Raw genomic sequence first — 17,716 nt, forward strand, 5'->3', positions numbered from 1 at the left:
GGCGATGATCGTGTGATTCATTACACGGGAGCAAATGTTGATACAGGTGATGCTGAGGATGCTCAGGCGACGGAGTGAGGGATAGCTGGGATTAGAGCTAGGGATTTTATTTTGTTTTCATGACTTTCATTGGAACATTGGAACTTGTAATGATTTTGATTTAATTTCTTTTGGATTTTTGGCGCGATGTTTAAATATTTTAAAGTTTCCCGCATTTGGAAATAATGATATCGTGATGTTTTATTTTCCTTTCTTTCTTTATTTATTTAATTAAGTAATATTCCTTAGGTATGTTACATTTGGTATCAGAGTAAACATTTTGAATTTTTGGGGAACTTGGGAAGTGAGCTGACCGCGTATTGTTGTGAAATTGTGTGATGTGTGGTTGTTTGTTTGCAACTAATAATGTTTGTTTTAATTTAGGTGTTTAATGTTAACAGCTGAACTATGTGGCGTGCACAAGCAATGGCAAACTGGAGACGCAGGAACACCGTAGGTGCTGATGAGATTGCGAACGTGATCCACAGGATGGTGGATGCGATGCAGCCTGTGGCAGTGCAACCGAGAGCCATGATCCCACCTGTCAGGCCTGTGACGATGGAGAATTTCATGTGCCATAAACTAGCTAAGTTCACTGGAAAAGCCACCCCAGACGAGGCAGACACATGGATGCGAGAGTGCGAGAAAATCTTTTGAGTGATAGAGTGCACCGAGGCGTAGAAGCTCACCTTCGCCACCTTCCTGTTGGTGACCGAGGCAGAGTATTGATGGCTGGGGATGCAGAAGTAGATGCAGACCCGGGATGTGCAGGTGACTTGGACCATCTTCAGGAGGAGGTTCTTGGAGAATTTTTCCTTAATAGCGCTAAACATGAGCGTGAGGTTGAGTTCCTAAGTTTATGGCGAATTACAACTGCTGAGTTCAGCATCCAAGTTTTGCATCATCATTAAAATCCCTATCTCTTCCTCGTCGTCTTCCTTTGTTAGAAGATTTTTCTCCATTTCTTCAGTTCGACAAAACTTTACTATATGACCAGCCTTGCAATAGTTGTAACAGCTTGTCGACCTGCATTCTCTTGCGTAGTGGTCATGCTTGCCACACATGAAGCATTTCACTTTTGACTTGGACCGACCTCCTCGGCCCTTTTCTTGACCATGGCCACGTCAATTATGCAACTTGGTTTGATCCGTGTTATCTTTAACATCACCTTAATCACGTCCACCTCGTCCTTGGCTACCTCGTCCTCTACCTCAAGGAACTGAACCCTGAGTGTTACGAGTTCCATCTAAATCAAGGTGCACGTCATGTCTCGAAGCCTGACTCGTCCACCGTTAGAATTGTCAATTTGTAGCCCATGGACTAACCCTGAACAACTCTTCATTAAGCCCCATTTTAGAAGGCCCCCAAATGAGGGGCCAAACAAAAGCCCCAGCCCCCAAAGCCCCCTCTCTAGTGGGTTAGCACCATGGCTAAGGTGGGTTAGGCTCCCCTAAAAATACTACATTAGGCTAGAGTCAAAGATCAAGTCGAGTGACCCGGACAAGTCCAAAGACCAAGATAGGCCCAACGAGCCGGATGGACCCAAACAAGTTCGAAGAACTAGACGAGCCTAATGACCTGGACGAGTCTGACGACCTAGACAGATCAAACGATCCAGACAAGTTCGACGACCCGAGTAGCCCGACGTCTTGAATGACCTAACAACCCGAACAGACTCGAAGATCTGGATGGATCCAAAGACCCAAACTGGTCTGACGACTAGGACGAGGCCGATGATTAGGATGGGCCCGAAGACCTAGACCAACCTGAAAACTTGGACAAGGCTGACGAACCGAACGAGCCCGACTATTCGGAAGATCCAAATGTGCATGACGACCCGAAAAGGCCTGACGTGTTGGTCAGTGAGCCCAACCTGGTATTCGGGCTCGTCCTGGTCGTCGGGTTTGTCTGAGTCGTCGGGACTGCTCGACTCGTCGGGCTCGTCTCGATCTTTGGGACCATCTTGGTCATCAGGCTCGTCTTGGTTGTCGAAATTGTTTGAGTCATTGGGCCCATCCGAATTGTCAAGCCTATTCTGGTCATCAAGATCATCCGAGTCGTTAGGCCCGTCTGGGTCGTTGAACCCGTTCAGGTCGTTGGGCTTGTCTAAGTCGTTAGGCCCATTCAGGACGTCGAGCTCGTCTGGGTCGTTGAGTCCATCTGACACGTCAACTTGTTTGGGTCATTGGGCGCGTTCTAGTCGTTGGGCCCTAGCTCATCAGGGCCGCCCGACCCGTCCATGTTGTTGCGTTTTCTTGGCCAATCCGGGTCGTCGGGCATGTCTAGGTCGCCAGAAAGTTTAGTAATATATGTTAGAAAATAAGAGATTTTTCATGTTGAATAAGAAAGCCCATGGGTTAGCGTTGACTCACAGGGCTTTTGTGGAGTTTTTGGCCTTGTTGGGTTCTTTGAAGTGGTTTTTTTTTTCAATGTTGGCTTTTTTGGCCCTAGCCCACATGGGCTAGGGCTAAACTCTATGGCCTGGGCCAAATTGACACCTCTATACAGCGCATTGTACAAGAAGTACTAGGTCGATTTATCTTTCACTCATGTCTTTTTCAATGTGGTAATTTAGGCCACTGTCTGATTTGCGTCCTCCGCGGGTTCTTGGTACCCGCTCTCTACTATATCCCATATGTCTTGGATCTCAAAAGAGTCTTCATTTGTAAACACCAATTATGATAATTAGTTTTCTTCGACAATTGTTGTACAATCATAACATTAATGACTTTTGCTATCTCCTTTCCTTTTTAAAAAGCACTCAAGCGCACACTCTTTTTTTCACACTGTTTCACTCTCTCTTTTTCTCTCACTCGGCACTCAGAGCTTAAGAGCTCTGATACCATTTTGTTGAAGTAAACCTTTACGCACACTAGAAAAATAATAAGACGAGACATGACGTGTAACGCACAAAATAAAAGGCAATAATCTACTGTATAAAACAAATCTGGTAAAAATAATCTACTAATTAAAGATTTTCTAACAATAATCATATTAGTTTTGAACTCTTTAATATTAGACACACAAATAATAATGTTAAGGGCAAGTGTGAAGAAGACATTGAAACATAAAACCTTTTCTACGTTATAGTTATTGCAGTTTGGAGGTGCAACAATAATTGGAATGCGTAATGGTTGAGCAATGAATGATAAGTGATGTTACTTCTTCCTCTAACTCATCTAAAAGACATGACATTTTTCTAAGCTTTTGAGGTGAAGACACTTGTAGGAACTTCTCTAGCCATCGTTACGAAGTTTTGATGAAAAAGAAAGTTGAAACTACATTGATGAACATCTTGAAAAGGAAGATGAAATAATCTCACCAGCACTCATCAAAAGCATTGAAGATTCTCATGTTTCTATTGTTGTCTTCTTAGAAAAATATGCTTCCTCAAAGTGGTGGTTGCGAGAACTCATTAAGATTATGGAATGCAAGAAAGACAGAAGGCAGATTGAGTCATTGTTACAACTAGAAATAAGTATTTCTTACCTTCCAAAATCTAACCTGTTTGGTTTCATTTACTGTATCATTCTTTATATAGGATTATATCTTTTTGACAATGAAGTTTCATTTTATGTCTATCTAGATGGTATAAAGGTGGCTAAATTGAAAAATATAGGACCTAGGACACGACATGTATATACATATTATTTTCAAACTTTCAACTAACACATTGTCAACTAATATATAAATGAATCTAATTTATTTATCTAATATAAAAAAAATGAAAATTAGTGATCATATAATACTTTTTCCTTATTTTTATAATCATAATAGAAACTTATGTGATAAATTTACAAGTTTATGGATTTTTTATAAAATCATTGAATTTGTAGTTATTAATATTGTATGGAGTCATTTCAAAATCATCTTAAAGACAAAAAAAATGTCTTTCAAATTGGACATTTTACTGATACGTGTCGTACGAGTGTCATACGAGTGTCGGTGTCCGATACGTGTCGGACACGGACACACCCATTGATGAGGCGTGTTCGAGTTTCAAGAAGATAATTTTCACAAATTGAATTTAAGATCATGCGTTATTTTGGCATCATGACATCAGAAAATTTGACAACAATAAATGAATAGTATGATGATTTCAAGAACATAACATTTGTGTCTAAACATGAATTTGGCACTAAAGGATGATAAAAGAGTGTGAGGTGTTTCCAAATATGCCACAACAACAGGGTTGAAGCTGATTAGTAGCAATAGCAAAGAAATTATTGAATGGGAATGTAGAGAAATCAGAGTTGGAGGCTCTAATAATGAAAATGAAAGATGGGGAACAACTTCTCTCTACAACCAAAGAGATGAGAACTTCACCATAAGTGATAACCTTGTGAACCGCATGATTGAACCAAAACTTGCATCAACAACCACATTTTCAATACTCCAAGTGGAAAAATCAAATATTCTATAGGGCATGTAATACAATATTATCATGGTTAGGAACTGCTTTCATGCACAGTTTTTTACCACAAATACGGTCTTCTGTTGATGGTTGTATTGTCACAATATCACGGTATATGAAAACATACTCCAATCCAATACTCAAGAGTGTATTTTAGAATGACTTGCTTTTATTCTGCAGCCCCCTTTTCTTAAATAGGCACTATAGAATATATGTACATTAATATTCAATAAAGGGGTAGGAATTATAGGAGATTTTCTATTTACATGGAGTAATTGAGAATCACTAAGAGCTATGTATTAAAAGTATAAAAAGTATAGAATAATCTATTAAATACAGAATAAATTACATTTATACACACTAACATGTACAACTTTAACACACAACACACTATATGGGTATATCTTTCATGTTTTCACTACATGGGTATATTAATTGATTAATTGACAACAACTTCAGTCATTTTTCTTTTAGATATTTAAGTTTTTGAGTTTGTAATCCTACTATAGGACTGCACTTTGGTGATGATGTGTCTTGAATTAACAATCATTGTGTGCAAGCCATTATAGTAGTTAATTTTCTCTGTATGTTGCTATTATAAGTTGATATTTTCAAATAATTTATTATTCTGAGCTGAAAGCATTGTATGTTAATGTAACTGGTGGCAGAGGTGATTAAGTTATTGATGTTTGTTTTCAAAGATATTTCAAGTTCCACATGGGTGAAAGAGTAGTGAGTAGTGTGGAAGTTGTGCTACAAAACAAAAGTGTGTATGAATATGTAACATACTTACGTGGACAAGATCAATGGATAATCAAGAAGGCCCATGATCTAGGACAGTGGGGCCTACGCTCGCGTCCTACATTCCGGTCGTAAGTTGTTTGTCTGTATAGTTCTTGTTCAAGTGTAACTCTTCTAGTATTGTTATATTGTATAATTTAAGTTTGATTGCAGCCCATAATTGCACAGTCCTGTTTTCTTTGTGTAAGTTTAAGGTTTTATATGATGTTTCCATTCTATTTTTTATGATGTTTATTTTTTATTGTTCTATGCTCTTGTATTTGGAATTCTCATGTTTCTTTTATTGTGACTTTACATTAAGTGTTTTTATAGTATTTATTTAGTTTCTATAATTTATTTGGTAAAATTTATTCAATTATTAAAATCCAAAACTTATTAAACCTTACAATAATGTTGGAAGTGAGGATTGCAAAAAATTTCTACAAGGGAAAGAAATTGATGCCAGACAGTATTTTAGGAAGAAAATACAAATGTGTTGAATGTCTTGGAAGGGAAAAGTTGAAGCTCGTCTACTTTGTTACATACATTAAAAGTAATACTTGTGTAAAATTAATTATTATTTAAGAAGGGGTTTCTCAGCGCTAATAACAAGTTAGAGCTGTATAATAAAATTAAAAGGAGTTTATTATAGTAGATTGAATATTTGTACTGTTGTATAATATTTGTTAAAAAAAAATCAATATTTAATTGTTACATTAGATAATTTTATGTGATTAAATAAATAAAAATAATTTAGATAAAATATTAGTACATTATTTGTTAGAATTAATGTATTATCTTCTATTTCTTTATATAATTTAGATATAAAATAACCCTACATATAAACAATCCTAAATTTTAGAATTAGATATTGTCAAAATATTTGTCTGGCATCATTTTTGTTCGTTGTAGAAAGATTTTGCACAGTTAAATTAGAAAATACTGTCAAAAGTCATAATTGGCAACTACAGGAACAATAAGCAACTAAGAAGTAACAATAAAAACAAAAAACAAAACAAAACATCTAAACATGATGTAAGACTGTAATACATACAATAAACTACACTAGAACTTAAGACTGTAATACAGGGACAACATCTAAACATGAATTTCACATTTCACAGACAAAACAAAACTCAAGACTGAAATATAAGGGCTGCGTTCTGTACTAGACCATAGGACCTCATGACTTGACATTTTGTTTAAAACTTGTACGTGCCCTATATAAAGTCTTTGGTTCTCCACCCAATCAAACCAGAAATAAATTGTACCAATTAACATAGAGTAAAAGAAAGACTCTTCACAACTCTTGCTTACCATAGACTAAACACCTTCCTTAAACAAACCCCAATTAATGAGATCCTCACTACAGACTACATTGGTCTAACTAGTAAACATGTCTATGTTGTCGTAGGGGTGGTAAAGCAGGACGGGTTAGGTGGGCAGACCACAAGCCTATAGGGAGAAGCATTGGATGGGTTTAGATTTTGAGCTTGCAAACACGCCAAAGCTGCGCTCATAACCCTACTGATCACCCTTGTCAAACACCTTTGGGCCAATCATCGTGACCGATCACCTTGGCCGAACACACTTGGGGCATCACCTTGGTTGATCACCCTAGTTGAACACCCTTGGATCGATCATCCTGATCGATCACCCTAGTTGAACATCCTTAGGCTGATCACCCTGACTGAACTGAACACCATGACCGATCACCCTAGTTGAACATCCTTGGGCTGATCACCTTGACCGAACACCATGACCAATCACTCTGGCCGAACACCCTTGGGCCAATCATGAGTTTTAAAGAAAATGTCAAATCCAGAAGTTACGAAGATATTAAAGTATTATATTTATGTGTTTTCATTATTTAGCTTTGAGCTTTGAAATACTTCTTATTCTTCAAAATTAGTCTAGTTTAACGTGGAAAAAGTGTTTTGTTTATCTCATGTAGCTCATGGAAATCTAATTTTTTTGAACCAAATCTGAATTAGTTATTCTGAATTTAATTAAAAATTTAACCTTCGGATACAGGAAAAAGAAGAAAGACATTGCACTTTGTTTGTTGTCTATGTTGGTTTCATATTCTCATTTCACATAGTGTTGTGTTAAGTAATTAATTGTTTTACAACAAAGTGAGGGATTTCTCTTTCAAATATTGAAGTTTTTAAGTGTGTAATCCCACGATAAGATTTCACTTTGCACCTGATGTATCCTAAATGAATAATCATTCTATGTTACCAAGTGCAAGGTTAATTTTTTCTATATTTATTATTCCGATTAGAAAGCAACTTATGTTAATGTATTTGGTGGCAGAGGTTAAGTTATCAGAGACGTCTGTTTTCAAAGATATATAAGCCCCACATCTTTAAAAGAGTAGTTAGAAATGTGGAAGTTGTGGTACAAAATAAAAGTGTGACAGTTATAAAACATACTTACCTGAACAGGATCACTAGATGATCAAGAAGGCTTATGGTTTAGGACAGTGACTTTCATTGCACTTGAGGAGGTGCTGTTCTGAGGTCTGCCCAAGTGGCAGAGCCTACGTCATAATTTGTGGCAGAGGAAGCTGCGTTTGCGCGGCCCTTGCATTTCAGTCCTAAGTTTTGCTTTTGTCAGTCATTTGGGCTTTGTAGCCTATGCGTTTTTCCATTTATTTGAGATTATTTAGGTTTAGCAGAAGTTTCTGTTTAGGTACTTGTGATGTTAATTTATCTGGTTGGCAATTTTATTTTGCTGTATGCTTTTCCAATAGGGATGTTTTTGTAGTTGCCACTTTAAATTCATACCATAATTTGTTGAGATTAATATTGTAAAAGAATCGATTTTTACGAAAAAACATATCCAACGGGATAAAAAAAAGCATATACCCTAACCTTTTGCATGGTGAAAAGTTCAACAAGCATAATTACATGAAACTTGGATCACACTATCTAGGAAAACGTGTGAATTTCTGAAGACAAAAAACAGGAACACTACAATGGTTGTATAACTATTCTGTTTTGTGAAGTAAAGAATCATTGTCTTCCTTTGTTTCCCTTTTAATATGGTAGGACCGATCCTGAATTGCTTAGGGACATAACATTTGTGTTTGAACATGAATGCACTTTTGGCACCGAAAGGATGATAAAAGAGGGTGGGTGTGTTTCCACTATATTATGCCACAACACAACAACAACATGGTTGAAGGTGATTAATAGTAGTAGCAAAGAAATTGTTGAATGGGAATGTAAAGAAATCAGAGGCTCTGAAAGAGAGAGGGAACAACTTCTTTCTGCAACCAAAGAGATGAGAACTTCACCATAAGTGATAATGTTGTCGTGAACCTCGTGATTAAACCAAGATTTGCATCAAGAAGAACATTTTTTATGCTCCAAGTGTAGAAACAAATAGTGTAGTGCATGTAATACAATTTTATTGATGGTTAGGAACTGCTTTTCATGCACATTGTTTTAGTGCAACTACTGTCTTTTTTTTACGGTTGTACAACTCTACATAAAGCATAGTTATTGTTGGCTTTCTTGTACGAAGCAAACGGAAGAGATAAAGATAATGAAAAACAAGTATTTTATAATTTTAGTTCAATTTGTTCATGATTCTAAGATTATCATAAATTGAATAATAAGGAAATAAATCAATATTAATTGATTTCATTTGTTAATGTTACCTTGTATTATCAATGCAAAACATTTTACCGACTAAGAAGGCGTTTCACAGCGTTAATAACAAGTTTGAGCTCTATAATAAAATTAAGAGGAGTTTATTAGAGTAGAATGAATGAATTAAGAAAAATATTTACTGTTGTATAATTTTTGTTAAAAAAGTTAACATTTAATTATTACATTAGATATTTAATGTGATTAAATAAATAAATAAATAATTTAGATAAAATATTACTATACTATTTGTTAGAATAAATGTATCATCTTGTATTTTTTATATATAATTTAGATATAAATAGCTCTTCGTATAAACAGTCCTAAATTTTATTCACAGCAGGAATATTGCATACTCAAGCTTGTGCTGGTCAAAAGTGAAGAGACATGAAACACTTTCTCAAAGCAATGTTGAACCAATGGACCCCACTTGGAACCCTTTTACGGTACTTCTTAGAAATTTGCATCACATGGACATTTTATTTACATTCATTTTTCTAGTTCTTTAATTGTTGTAAAAGAGTCTAGTTATTCTCTCTTGCATCTCAGAATTTCTTGTGCTCAGGTAAATAATCTTTGTTTCATTCTCTCCCATAAGAACTGTGATCTGTTTTCAATTTTACCTCTGAATAGAAATAATGGATATGGTTAATTTGGTATCTTCTGGTTTTCTCTTCTATCTATGCTCATGTTGAGGAGAAGTGTCAAGAACAAAGGGAAATATAAAAACATTTTCTATCTCTTCAATTGTAGTGTTATACTCATTGCAGGTGCAAGATGGTTGAGCAGAGAATTATGAGTGTTGTTTCTTCTTCCTCTAACTCTTGTACAAAAAAATATGATGTTTTTATAAGCTATCGAGGTAAAGACAAACGCAGGAACTTCAGCACCCATCTTTATGAGGCTTTGGTGCAAAAGAAAGTGGAAACCTATGTAGATGAAGATATTGAAAAGGGTGATGAAATCTCAGCAGCACTGATGAAAGCCATTGAAGATTCTCGTGTATCTATTGTTGTGTTTTCAGAGAATTTTGCTTCCTCAAAGTGGTGCTTGAATGAACTCATAAAGATTATGGATTACAAGAAAGAGTTGGGACAAATTGTAATACCAGTGTTCTACAACACAGATCCATCCCATGTCAGGAACCAAACTGGGAGGTTTATGGAGAGCTTTGTAAAACATGAAGGAGAACCCAACTGCATAAAATGGAAAACTGCTCTCACTCAAGCAGCCAACTTAGCTGGATGGAGCTCTCAAAATTATAGGTAACAAAATGAATTGAGAGTGTGCAAATTAGTCGGACATTATTTTGTGTTGGATTATGTTTACCTAATTCCTTTCTAGATTAAGCATATTGTTGTGGTGCAACACCTTTCATGATAGTTGTGTAGTTATGTTTTCATGATGTAATTCTTTGTTTTCCTTTTTCATATGCTAGGACTGACTCTGAATTACTTAAGGACATTGTTAAAGATGTTTTGGAAAAATTGCCTCCTAGATGCAGAAACCAATGTAAAGGATGGGTAAGAATCGAGGAACACCATAAACAGATTGATGAAATCTCGTGTTCATTTATTTGTAGTGAGGCTGGTGAATTTTTTGTCTCCCTTCAGGTGGAAAACCTTACACGGAAAGCCCAACTTCAAGCAATTGCAATTGAAGAAAGTGCTAAATGCAAAGCAGTAGAGAAAGTGATCAAGTCACTTACTTCTCAGGTAGAAACTATATTCCTACAAGAGCTACAATCTCTCACGTACACAGATAGAGGATTGGTAACATTTATTTTTTTTTTTCATTTAAAATAACCTAACTATATCTAGTGAAAACCCTTATTCAAGTACATTTTATCCCTAGTGATGCTTTCTTTAGTTATTTCTTGAGTATATAGTGTGGATGTATGAGAACTGGTCTGGCTAATCTTACATGTCTTTGTTTCTTGCACTGAATAGTTGAAGGATATGGCCATGAGGTTACATGTTCTTGGTTCCGATGAGACTGAATGGATTGAGCAAGATGAACCTGGTGTACATATTTATCTGACCTCCCTAGTAGGTCTAATCTATCTTAAAAGACTATGCTTAAGGTATAGAATGCTCTATTATATTTTTACATTTTTTTTAGCAGGGGAATGCTAGGAATGCACTTTCCAATGCCTCTTTTCCATCAGATTCTCTATTTTAGTTGGAATTAATGGGGTCTCACCATTGTAGAAATAGAACTACTAGTAGAAATAGTTTGTAGTTGTTCAAACTTTGTTCTTGGTAGCACTTTCATAAATATTTCTGCAACTTGATCTTCTGTTGTGCAATACTAGAGTTGAATTTGTTGAGTTGCCTCTTCATCTCGAATGAAGGGATATTTAATGGTTATGTGTTTGTTTTTTGAAAATGGACTGAATTTTTAGCTATTGCTATTGTCATTTGTTGTTGCAATAGATAATAGTCGGTCCATCTTGTGGTTCACCCATTTCTTCAAGTATTCTTCGTAACCATATTGCTTGACTCGTGGTTTCAGTAGCTATTACATACTTACTCTGCTTCTGTTGTTGGTTGTGCCACAATTACTTGCTTCTTTGATGCTCGATATTGGCGTAGCCGATCATTCTTGAGTTAGTCATAGTTTTGTATCATATACCAAACTACTTTGTGCCTTACAGATATCTTAAACTTCTATTTCCTACTCCTAATGAATCTGACTTGGCTTTTGCATGAATCTTGACAGAGTTGTAGCATACATAATTTTTGGCCATATGGCTGAGATATAGGAGACTTCCAATTAAACTCATGTAGTGTGATGCATCTGCTTCTTGTGCTGCATCATCTTTGTGTAGCTTTTCATTTACTATCAATGGAGTAGTGTCAGGTTTACACAATCATACATCTTGAACTTTTTCAATAGAGCTTCAATATATTTCTTTTGAGAGATAAATATATCTTCTTTTTGTTGCTTCACCTCTATACTGAGGAAATAGTTTATCATGCTAAGGTCAGTCATCTCAAATGTCTTCACCATGTCTTCTTTAAACTCGTTCATCATTTCCTTTGTTGATGAAGCCTTGTGGTCGTTCAACATAAATCTCTTCTTCGAGCACTCCATTTAGAAAGACTGATTTGACATCCAGTTCATGTTCATCCTTTTTGTGTTATAAGAGCTATTAAAACTCTAATTGTATCTAAGTGAGAAATTAAAGAAAATGTCTCATTGTAGTCGATTTTTGGTTGTTATAAGTAGCCTTTAACGATTAATCTTTCCTTGTTCTTTTGTATAGGTCCATCAAGATTGAACATTTTTTTTCATATATCCATTTCACTCCAATAATGTCTTTTCCATGAGGACAATTTACGAACTCCTAAGTGTTATTCTTCTCAATTATTTTAATCTCTTATTCCATATCCTTAACCCATACATCTTGCTTTGATGCTAATTCACAACAGTTAGGTTTAATCATTACTATATTGCAAGTTTCGTATATGTCTACCAAAGATCTTAGAAGTCTTGGAGTGGACTCTAGTGAAGAATCTTGTTGTTGTTGTTGTTATGGAGGTGGAGAAAGTGTACCTAAATATTTAGTCTCTTCTTGAGTTTTTTTTTCTTAAGATTGTTGTACTCAAACTAAAATGTTGCTTTTAACAATTTTTTCTTCTTCCAATTCCAAGAAGAATTTTCATGAACCTCAACATCTCGACTAACCTTTTGACTGTGTACTATATCCCAAGAACATTCTTCATATAGTCTTAATTGTCTTCAAGCTTGTGGCTTCTTTAATTAGGAACATGTATGTAGCAAATTTTCTCCATCAGTTAGCCAATGCTAAGAGATTTTCTTTAAGCTTGGGTACTAGTATGACATCATTGATGAGTCTCGTTCCTTCCTTAGTCTCCACCATGATAGTGCCTTTGCCTTTTGACTCCACCATTGTGCCATTCCCCAATCATACGTGAACTCTGATAGAGTTATTAATTTCTTTATAGATGCCTGGATCATTAATCATGTGATTACTGCACCCACTATTCAAGAACCATCTCCCTTTTGATTGTTAGAGTATCGTGCATAAAAAAGATATTGCTAATTATCTTCTTATTTAGAAAAAATTGCTTGTTGATTTTTGTTGCAACAAATTTTCTCCATGTGTCCAAATTTCTTGTAGTGTTGACATTGAGGTGTCGACCATTTTTCCAAGTGACTTTTCTTTTGACAAATGCCACGTGGAGGATATTTTCCTTGACGGGTCATAGATAAGCTTCTAGAATTTTCTTTATTTCTAGAAATTTCTCCTCTAATTTTATTTCCTTCATATTTTTTTTCCGAGACGATAATTTTAGTTTTGATTGAAGGCATTTTCGGCTAAGTCTTCTTCGCAAATTTTCAATCTTTGTTCATAAGTTTCAAGATAGCCCATAAGTTGTGTTACTAACAGTGTAGCCAAATCTTCGTTTTGTTCAATTGCGGTTGCGGTTGCATTATATTTCTAGGAAATAGAAATTAAAATTTTCTTACCGATCTTTTTGTCAAGAATATTTTCTCCATAGGCTCTTATCTAACTACCTAGAATAGTAGTCTTTAATGGTCTAATATTCTTTCATTGCTATTAATTAAAAATCTTCTCTTATGAAGTTTAACATTATATATCTCATCACTATCTTGAAACTCCTCTTGTAGTGTATTCGAAGCTTATTTTGCAACATAACTTCAACAAACCCAACTTGGAGATTTGTGTAGTCAAAGATGGTGTGATATTCCACCAGGAAAACATCCCCAAGAATCTTGCATACACATACACACTACAAGCTTGTTTAAAAATATTTCTACAAATATTTAATAAAAATGTCAATTTTAGTAAGAATGTCATCATAAGATTTATACAAAAAGTAAATTGAGTGTCAATTTATGGAGAGACAATATTGCTTCATTTTTACAAAAATTGGAACTAAATTGAAACTAAAAACAAATATAGGGACCAAATTGAATCATTTTGACATGTGACACAATTGTGAAGTGACACGTGTAAAAACTAAAAAAATTAAAAAAAAATCAAAAAATTAAAAAGAAACAGAAATTGACATTTGGCATTGACTTTAACACCGTTTGGTCAAAATTAACGGCAACAACCAAATTGAATCATTTTTACAACAAAAGGACTAAATTGAGACAATAAAAAATTGAAGGACCAATTTGACATTACTTGACAAATACAAGGACTAAAAGAGTAATTTTACCATTTATTTTAGACAGGTGTTAGTTTTGCACATTTTGAAAATCATGCCAGAAAAAATGGAATTGTTTGGAAGATCGTTTCCTGCTTATGGAACTTCAGTGAGGTGTACAAACTAATTAATAAGAAGGTATATAATAAAGGTGTTGTTTGTTGCCCCATAGAAGGCTAAAAAGATTATGGACTAATGGATTTTTTTTTTTTTGTATTTAATGATGGTAAATTGCCACCATTGAATCTCAAATATAATTTCTAGTCCTTATGGTAATCATATGTTACTTACCCTTTTATCTAGAAGTAATGCATCCATTAATGAAGCTATTAGCTTTTTTCCAATACAAAACTAAGAGACAAGATAAAATTAAGGAGATTTTTATTTTTTATTTACATATTTTTCTTTAAATTTTGTATTCTTGGTAGATGTAAATCATAAGCATGACTTTAGGTAAATTTTATATTTTATTTTCTTTTAAACATAATAAAATAATTTGCACTTACTTTATTAAGGAAGAAAATGAAAAGATTATGAATAAATTAGACCACGTGATACTAAATGGAACAAGTTTGTCACAATGGTGCAATTTAAATGAGATATTATCCAAATGGGCAAGTGTTGAAAAAATTATGTACATGACTTAGTCCTGCTTGCATGGCAAGACTTATGACTCCCCAAAGTGAAGTTGTGTTTAGTCAAACACAACTCCCATATGTTGTCACCGTGTTCACGACAACACATTGAGAAAGACATCTTTTAAAAAAAGAATGGAGTTGTGACAATAATTTATCAAGAAAAACTACCAAAAAAACTACATAGGAAGTGGTATGCGAAATTAGATTTAGGTTTGTTCTAAGATGGTCCCTTTTAATTAAACTTGCAAAATTAATTTAGTTGTTAAAATATTTTTTTCTCCAAAAATCAACAAATTTTTTTTATATTTTTTGTTAAAAAAATATTTATGTGGATCCAACAATGATTGACCTTGCTCCAACGTAATCTCATTAACAATAAGAAATTAGGATTATGTAATTCTTTATTAAAAAAACTATTTGATGGTTGTTGATATTTTTCAAATTTGAAGTCTTTTCTATTTTTTGAGATTTCAATATCTTTTTTATAATTGACGCCATTTAGAGTATAACGTAGTGTGAACGACTATGCTTGAAACTTTTACGAAATTCACAATATGAGATGATAATGTAAACAATATATCAATACTAGTGCATTAATTTTATTTCAGTGTAAAAGAATTATTTTATAAAATTATAAAATCTTAAAACCATAAATGTAACACCCAGTTGAATAGAATCACTGTATTATATTAAAGTTTTTGAAATTTTATATATAAGCGAAACAACTACATAGTATATGAATTGTGTATTATCGTTCTCCTCACAAGTTACACAATAAAGTTTTATAGAGAAAAAAACATAAGAGTACTCTAAATTGGAGGAAATATGCAAAACATAAAAGTATTTTATATGGTCATCACGCAATATAAACTATTTTACATGACCAAAATTACTAGACTGGCACATTTCACAATATATCAGACATGATCAATTCATCAACTTTACAATTTTGACATAAACTATTCTACACTCAATTCTAGATTTATGCATTGAATTGGATACTCATGAAGTCTTGCATTGTCATGTAATCATGAATTAAATTGTCACAACCGGCCCAAATTTACCATCTCTCAATCATACAATCGGTCTAAATAACAAAATAATTTACACTTACTTTATTAAGGCAGAAAGCAAAGAGATTATGAATAAATTAGACTAGGTGATAGTAAATGGGATAAGTTTGTCATAGTGGTACAATTTTAATGGGATATTATCCAAATGGACCAGTTTTGAAAACATTATGTACATGAGTAAGTCGTTGTTGCATGACACGACTTATGACTCCCTAAGGTGAAGTTGTGTTTAGTCAACACAACTCCAGTGTGTCATCATTGTGTTCATGACACGACACTAAGAAATACAACTTTTGAAAAAAAAAGAATAAAGGAATTGTCATCATATTTTATCAAGAAAAGTTATGAAAAAACTAAATAAGAAATGTTCTATGAAACTAGATTTAGTTTTGTTTTAATATGACCCCTTTAATTAAACCTGCAAGATTAATTTAATTTTAAAAATATTTAATTTTCTTTAAAATTCAAACAAGCAATATAATTCAATGTGTTTTCATTCAATCGGAAATTAGGATTATGTAGTTATTTATTAAAAAAAAAGGTTATTTGTATGTAGATATTTTTAAAATTTGAAGTCCTTTTTATTTTTTAAGATTTTAGTATTTTTTTTTATAACTCATGCCATTTAGAATATAACGATGTGCGAGTGATTAGATGGATAGTTTTACAAAATGCACAATATGAGATGATAATGTAAACATATATCAATATTATTGCGTTAATTTAATTTTCTGAGAAAAACATTTGTTTTATACATCTTATCATATATAAAATTAGTATTTATTAAAATAATTTTGAAATAACAATAGAAGACTATCAATACAAAAAACAAATGAAATTTTTTATGGTCAAAATAAAAGTTATCCATCACAGTTACAAAAATAAAAAATAGTTTATGACAAAAATATTCTAACTACGGGTATTGTTGTCAGAAAAGGAAAAAAAAATAACAGCGGTTAAAAATTGCTACAAAATGTAGTCTAATTTGAATATATTTTATCATATTTTAACGGTTAAAAACCGCCACAAAATATATCATATTTTAAAGGTTAAAAATCGACAAAAAATATATCATATTTTGATAATAAAAAGCCACCACAAAATATGTCATATTTTTACGGTTAAAATCCTACATATAAAATGTCATATTTTTACTGTTAAAAATGGCCACAAAATATATCATATTTTCATAATCAAAAACCGCCAAAAATTATTTGAAATGTTATTTTAAATTTTTAAAATTCTAAAAAATATTTATTAATTATTCGACTAACTCCAGAATTCACTTTTTTCTTTTCTATAACATTATTAGAAAAAAATCAAGTTTTAAATAGTTATCTCCTACATTTGCACCTCTAATATACCATAATTGTAGGATTATATAAATAAATCATAAATAAGCCAATTATGATATAATGACAAATTTAACATGTCTCTCACATCCACCCTTGTGTTTCAAGAAATAACTAAAAAGGTAAGAATTCTTTATGCCACATGTTTATACATGAGTGTAATATATATATAATGCTTGTCTGGCATAGTTTTTTTTGTTGTAGAAAGATTATGCACTTCCTCGTATGCAGTATGATTGTAAGGTTTAATGATTTTGGATTTTAATAATTGAACAAAACTTACCTAATAAAATATAGAAACTATAAAAAAATAAAAAATAATAACTCAATGTGAATACTACAATAAATTAACCTTCAACCTTTAATATGAATAGTTAAATCGGATAGTACTATCAAATGAAATAATTGGCGACTACAGGAACATAAGAATCCCACTTAGAAGAGCATATAAGCAACAAAAAATGAGATAAAAAACAACATACATAGAGTGAACCAACACAAACAGAGATTTATGCTAAAATAGAGAAGAACTTAAAGACCGTGGGAAAACGTGAACTACA

At 33.3% G+C, this 17,716-nt stretch overlaps 1 protein-coding gene and 1 non-coding gene across 4 annotated transcripts; both read left to right on the forward strand.

Annotated features, from left to right (window-relative positions):
- Positions 1–7,664: 7,664 nt before the first annotated feature.
- LOC114189367 lies at positions 7,665–7,823 on the forward strand. Its single transcript, XR_003605670.1, has one exon. It is a non-coding gene; the product is annotated as a U1 spliceosomal RNA (small nuclear RNA).
- Positions 7,824–9,351: 1,528 nt separating this feature from the next.
- Positions 9,352–11,254, forward strand: LOC114188973 (disease resistance protein RLM3-like). Of its 3 annotated transcripts, none has more exons than XM_028077661.1 (5): positions 9,352–9,454; positions 9,660–10,154; positions 10,328–10,412; positions 10,503–10,604; positions 10,839–11,254. In XM_028077661.1, the coding sequence occupies exons 2-5, from the start codon at positions 9,667–9,669 to the stop codon at positions 11,022–11,024; spliced, it is 861 nt and encodes a 286-aa protein (XP_027933462.1). In that variant the 5' UTR covers positions 9,352–9,454; positions 9,660–9,666; the 3' UTR covers positions 11,025–11,254. The 3 variants fall into 3 exon arrangements, with proteins under 3 accessions (XP_027933462.1, XP_027933464.1, XP_027933463.1); XM_028077663.1 differs by having other exon boundaries at positions 9,744–10,154; XM_028077662.1 differs by lacking the exon at positions 9,352–9,454 and having other exon boundaries at positions 9,463–9,844; positions 10,016–10,154.
- The last annotated feature ends 6,462 nt before the right edge of the window (positions 11,255–17,716 follow it).

This window comes from Vigna unguiculata, chromosome 6 (genome assembly GCF_004118075.2).
Source record: "Vigna unguiculata cultivar IT97K-499-35 chromosome 6, ASM411807v1, whole genome shotgun sequence".
NCBI classification, from domain to species: Eukaryota; Viridiplantae; Streptophyta; class Magnoliopsida; order Fabales; family Fabaceae; genus Vigna; species Vigna unguiculata.

What these genes read in the sequence shown, in the direction of transcription:
- LOC114188973 (XM_028077661.1), top strand. Translation starts at nt 9,667, where the DNA reads ATGGTTGAGCAGAGAATTATGAGTGTTGTTTCTTCTTCCTCTAACTCT. An exon ending in TGGAGCTCTCAAAATTATAG is followed by an intron (nt 10,155 to 10,327) that starts GTAACAAAATGA and finishes TTCATATGCTAG; the next exon opens with GACTGACTCTGAATTACTTA. An exon ending in TCAAGTCACTTACTTCTCAG is followed by an intron (nt 10,605 to 10,838) that starts GTAGAAACTATA and finishes TGCACTGAATAG; the next exon opens with TTGAAGGATATGGCCATGAG.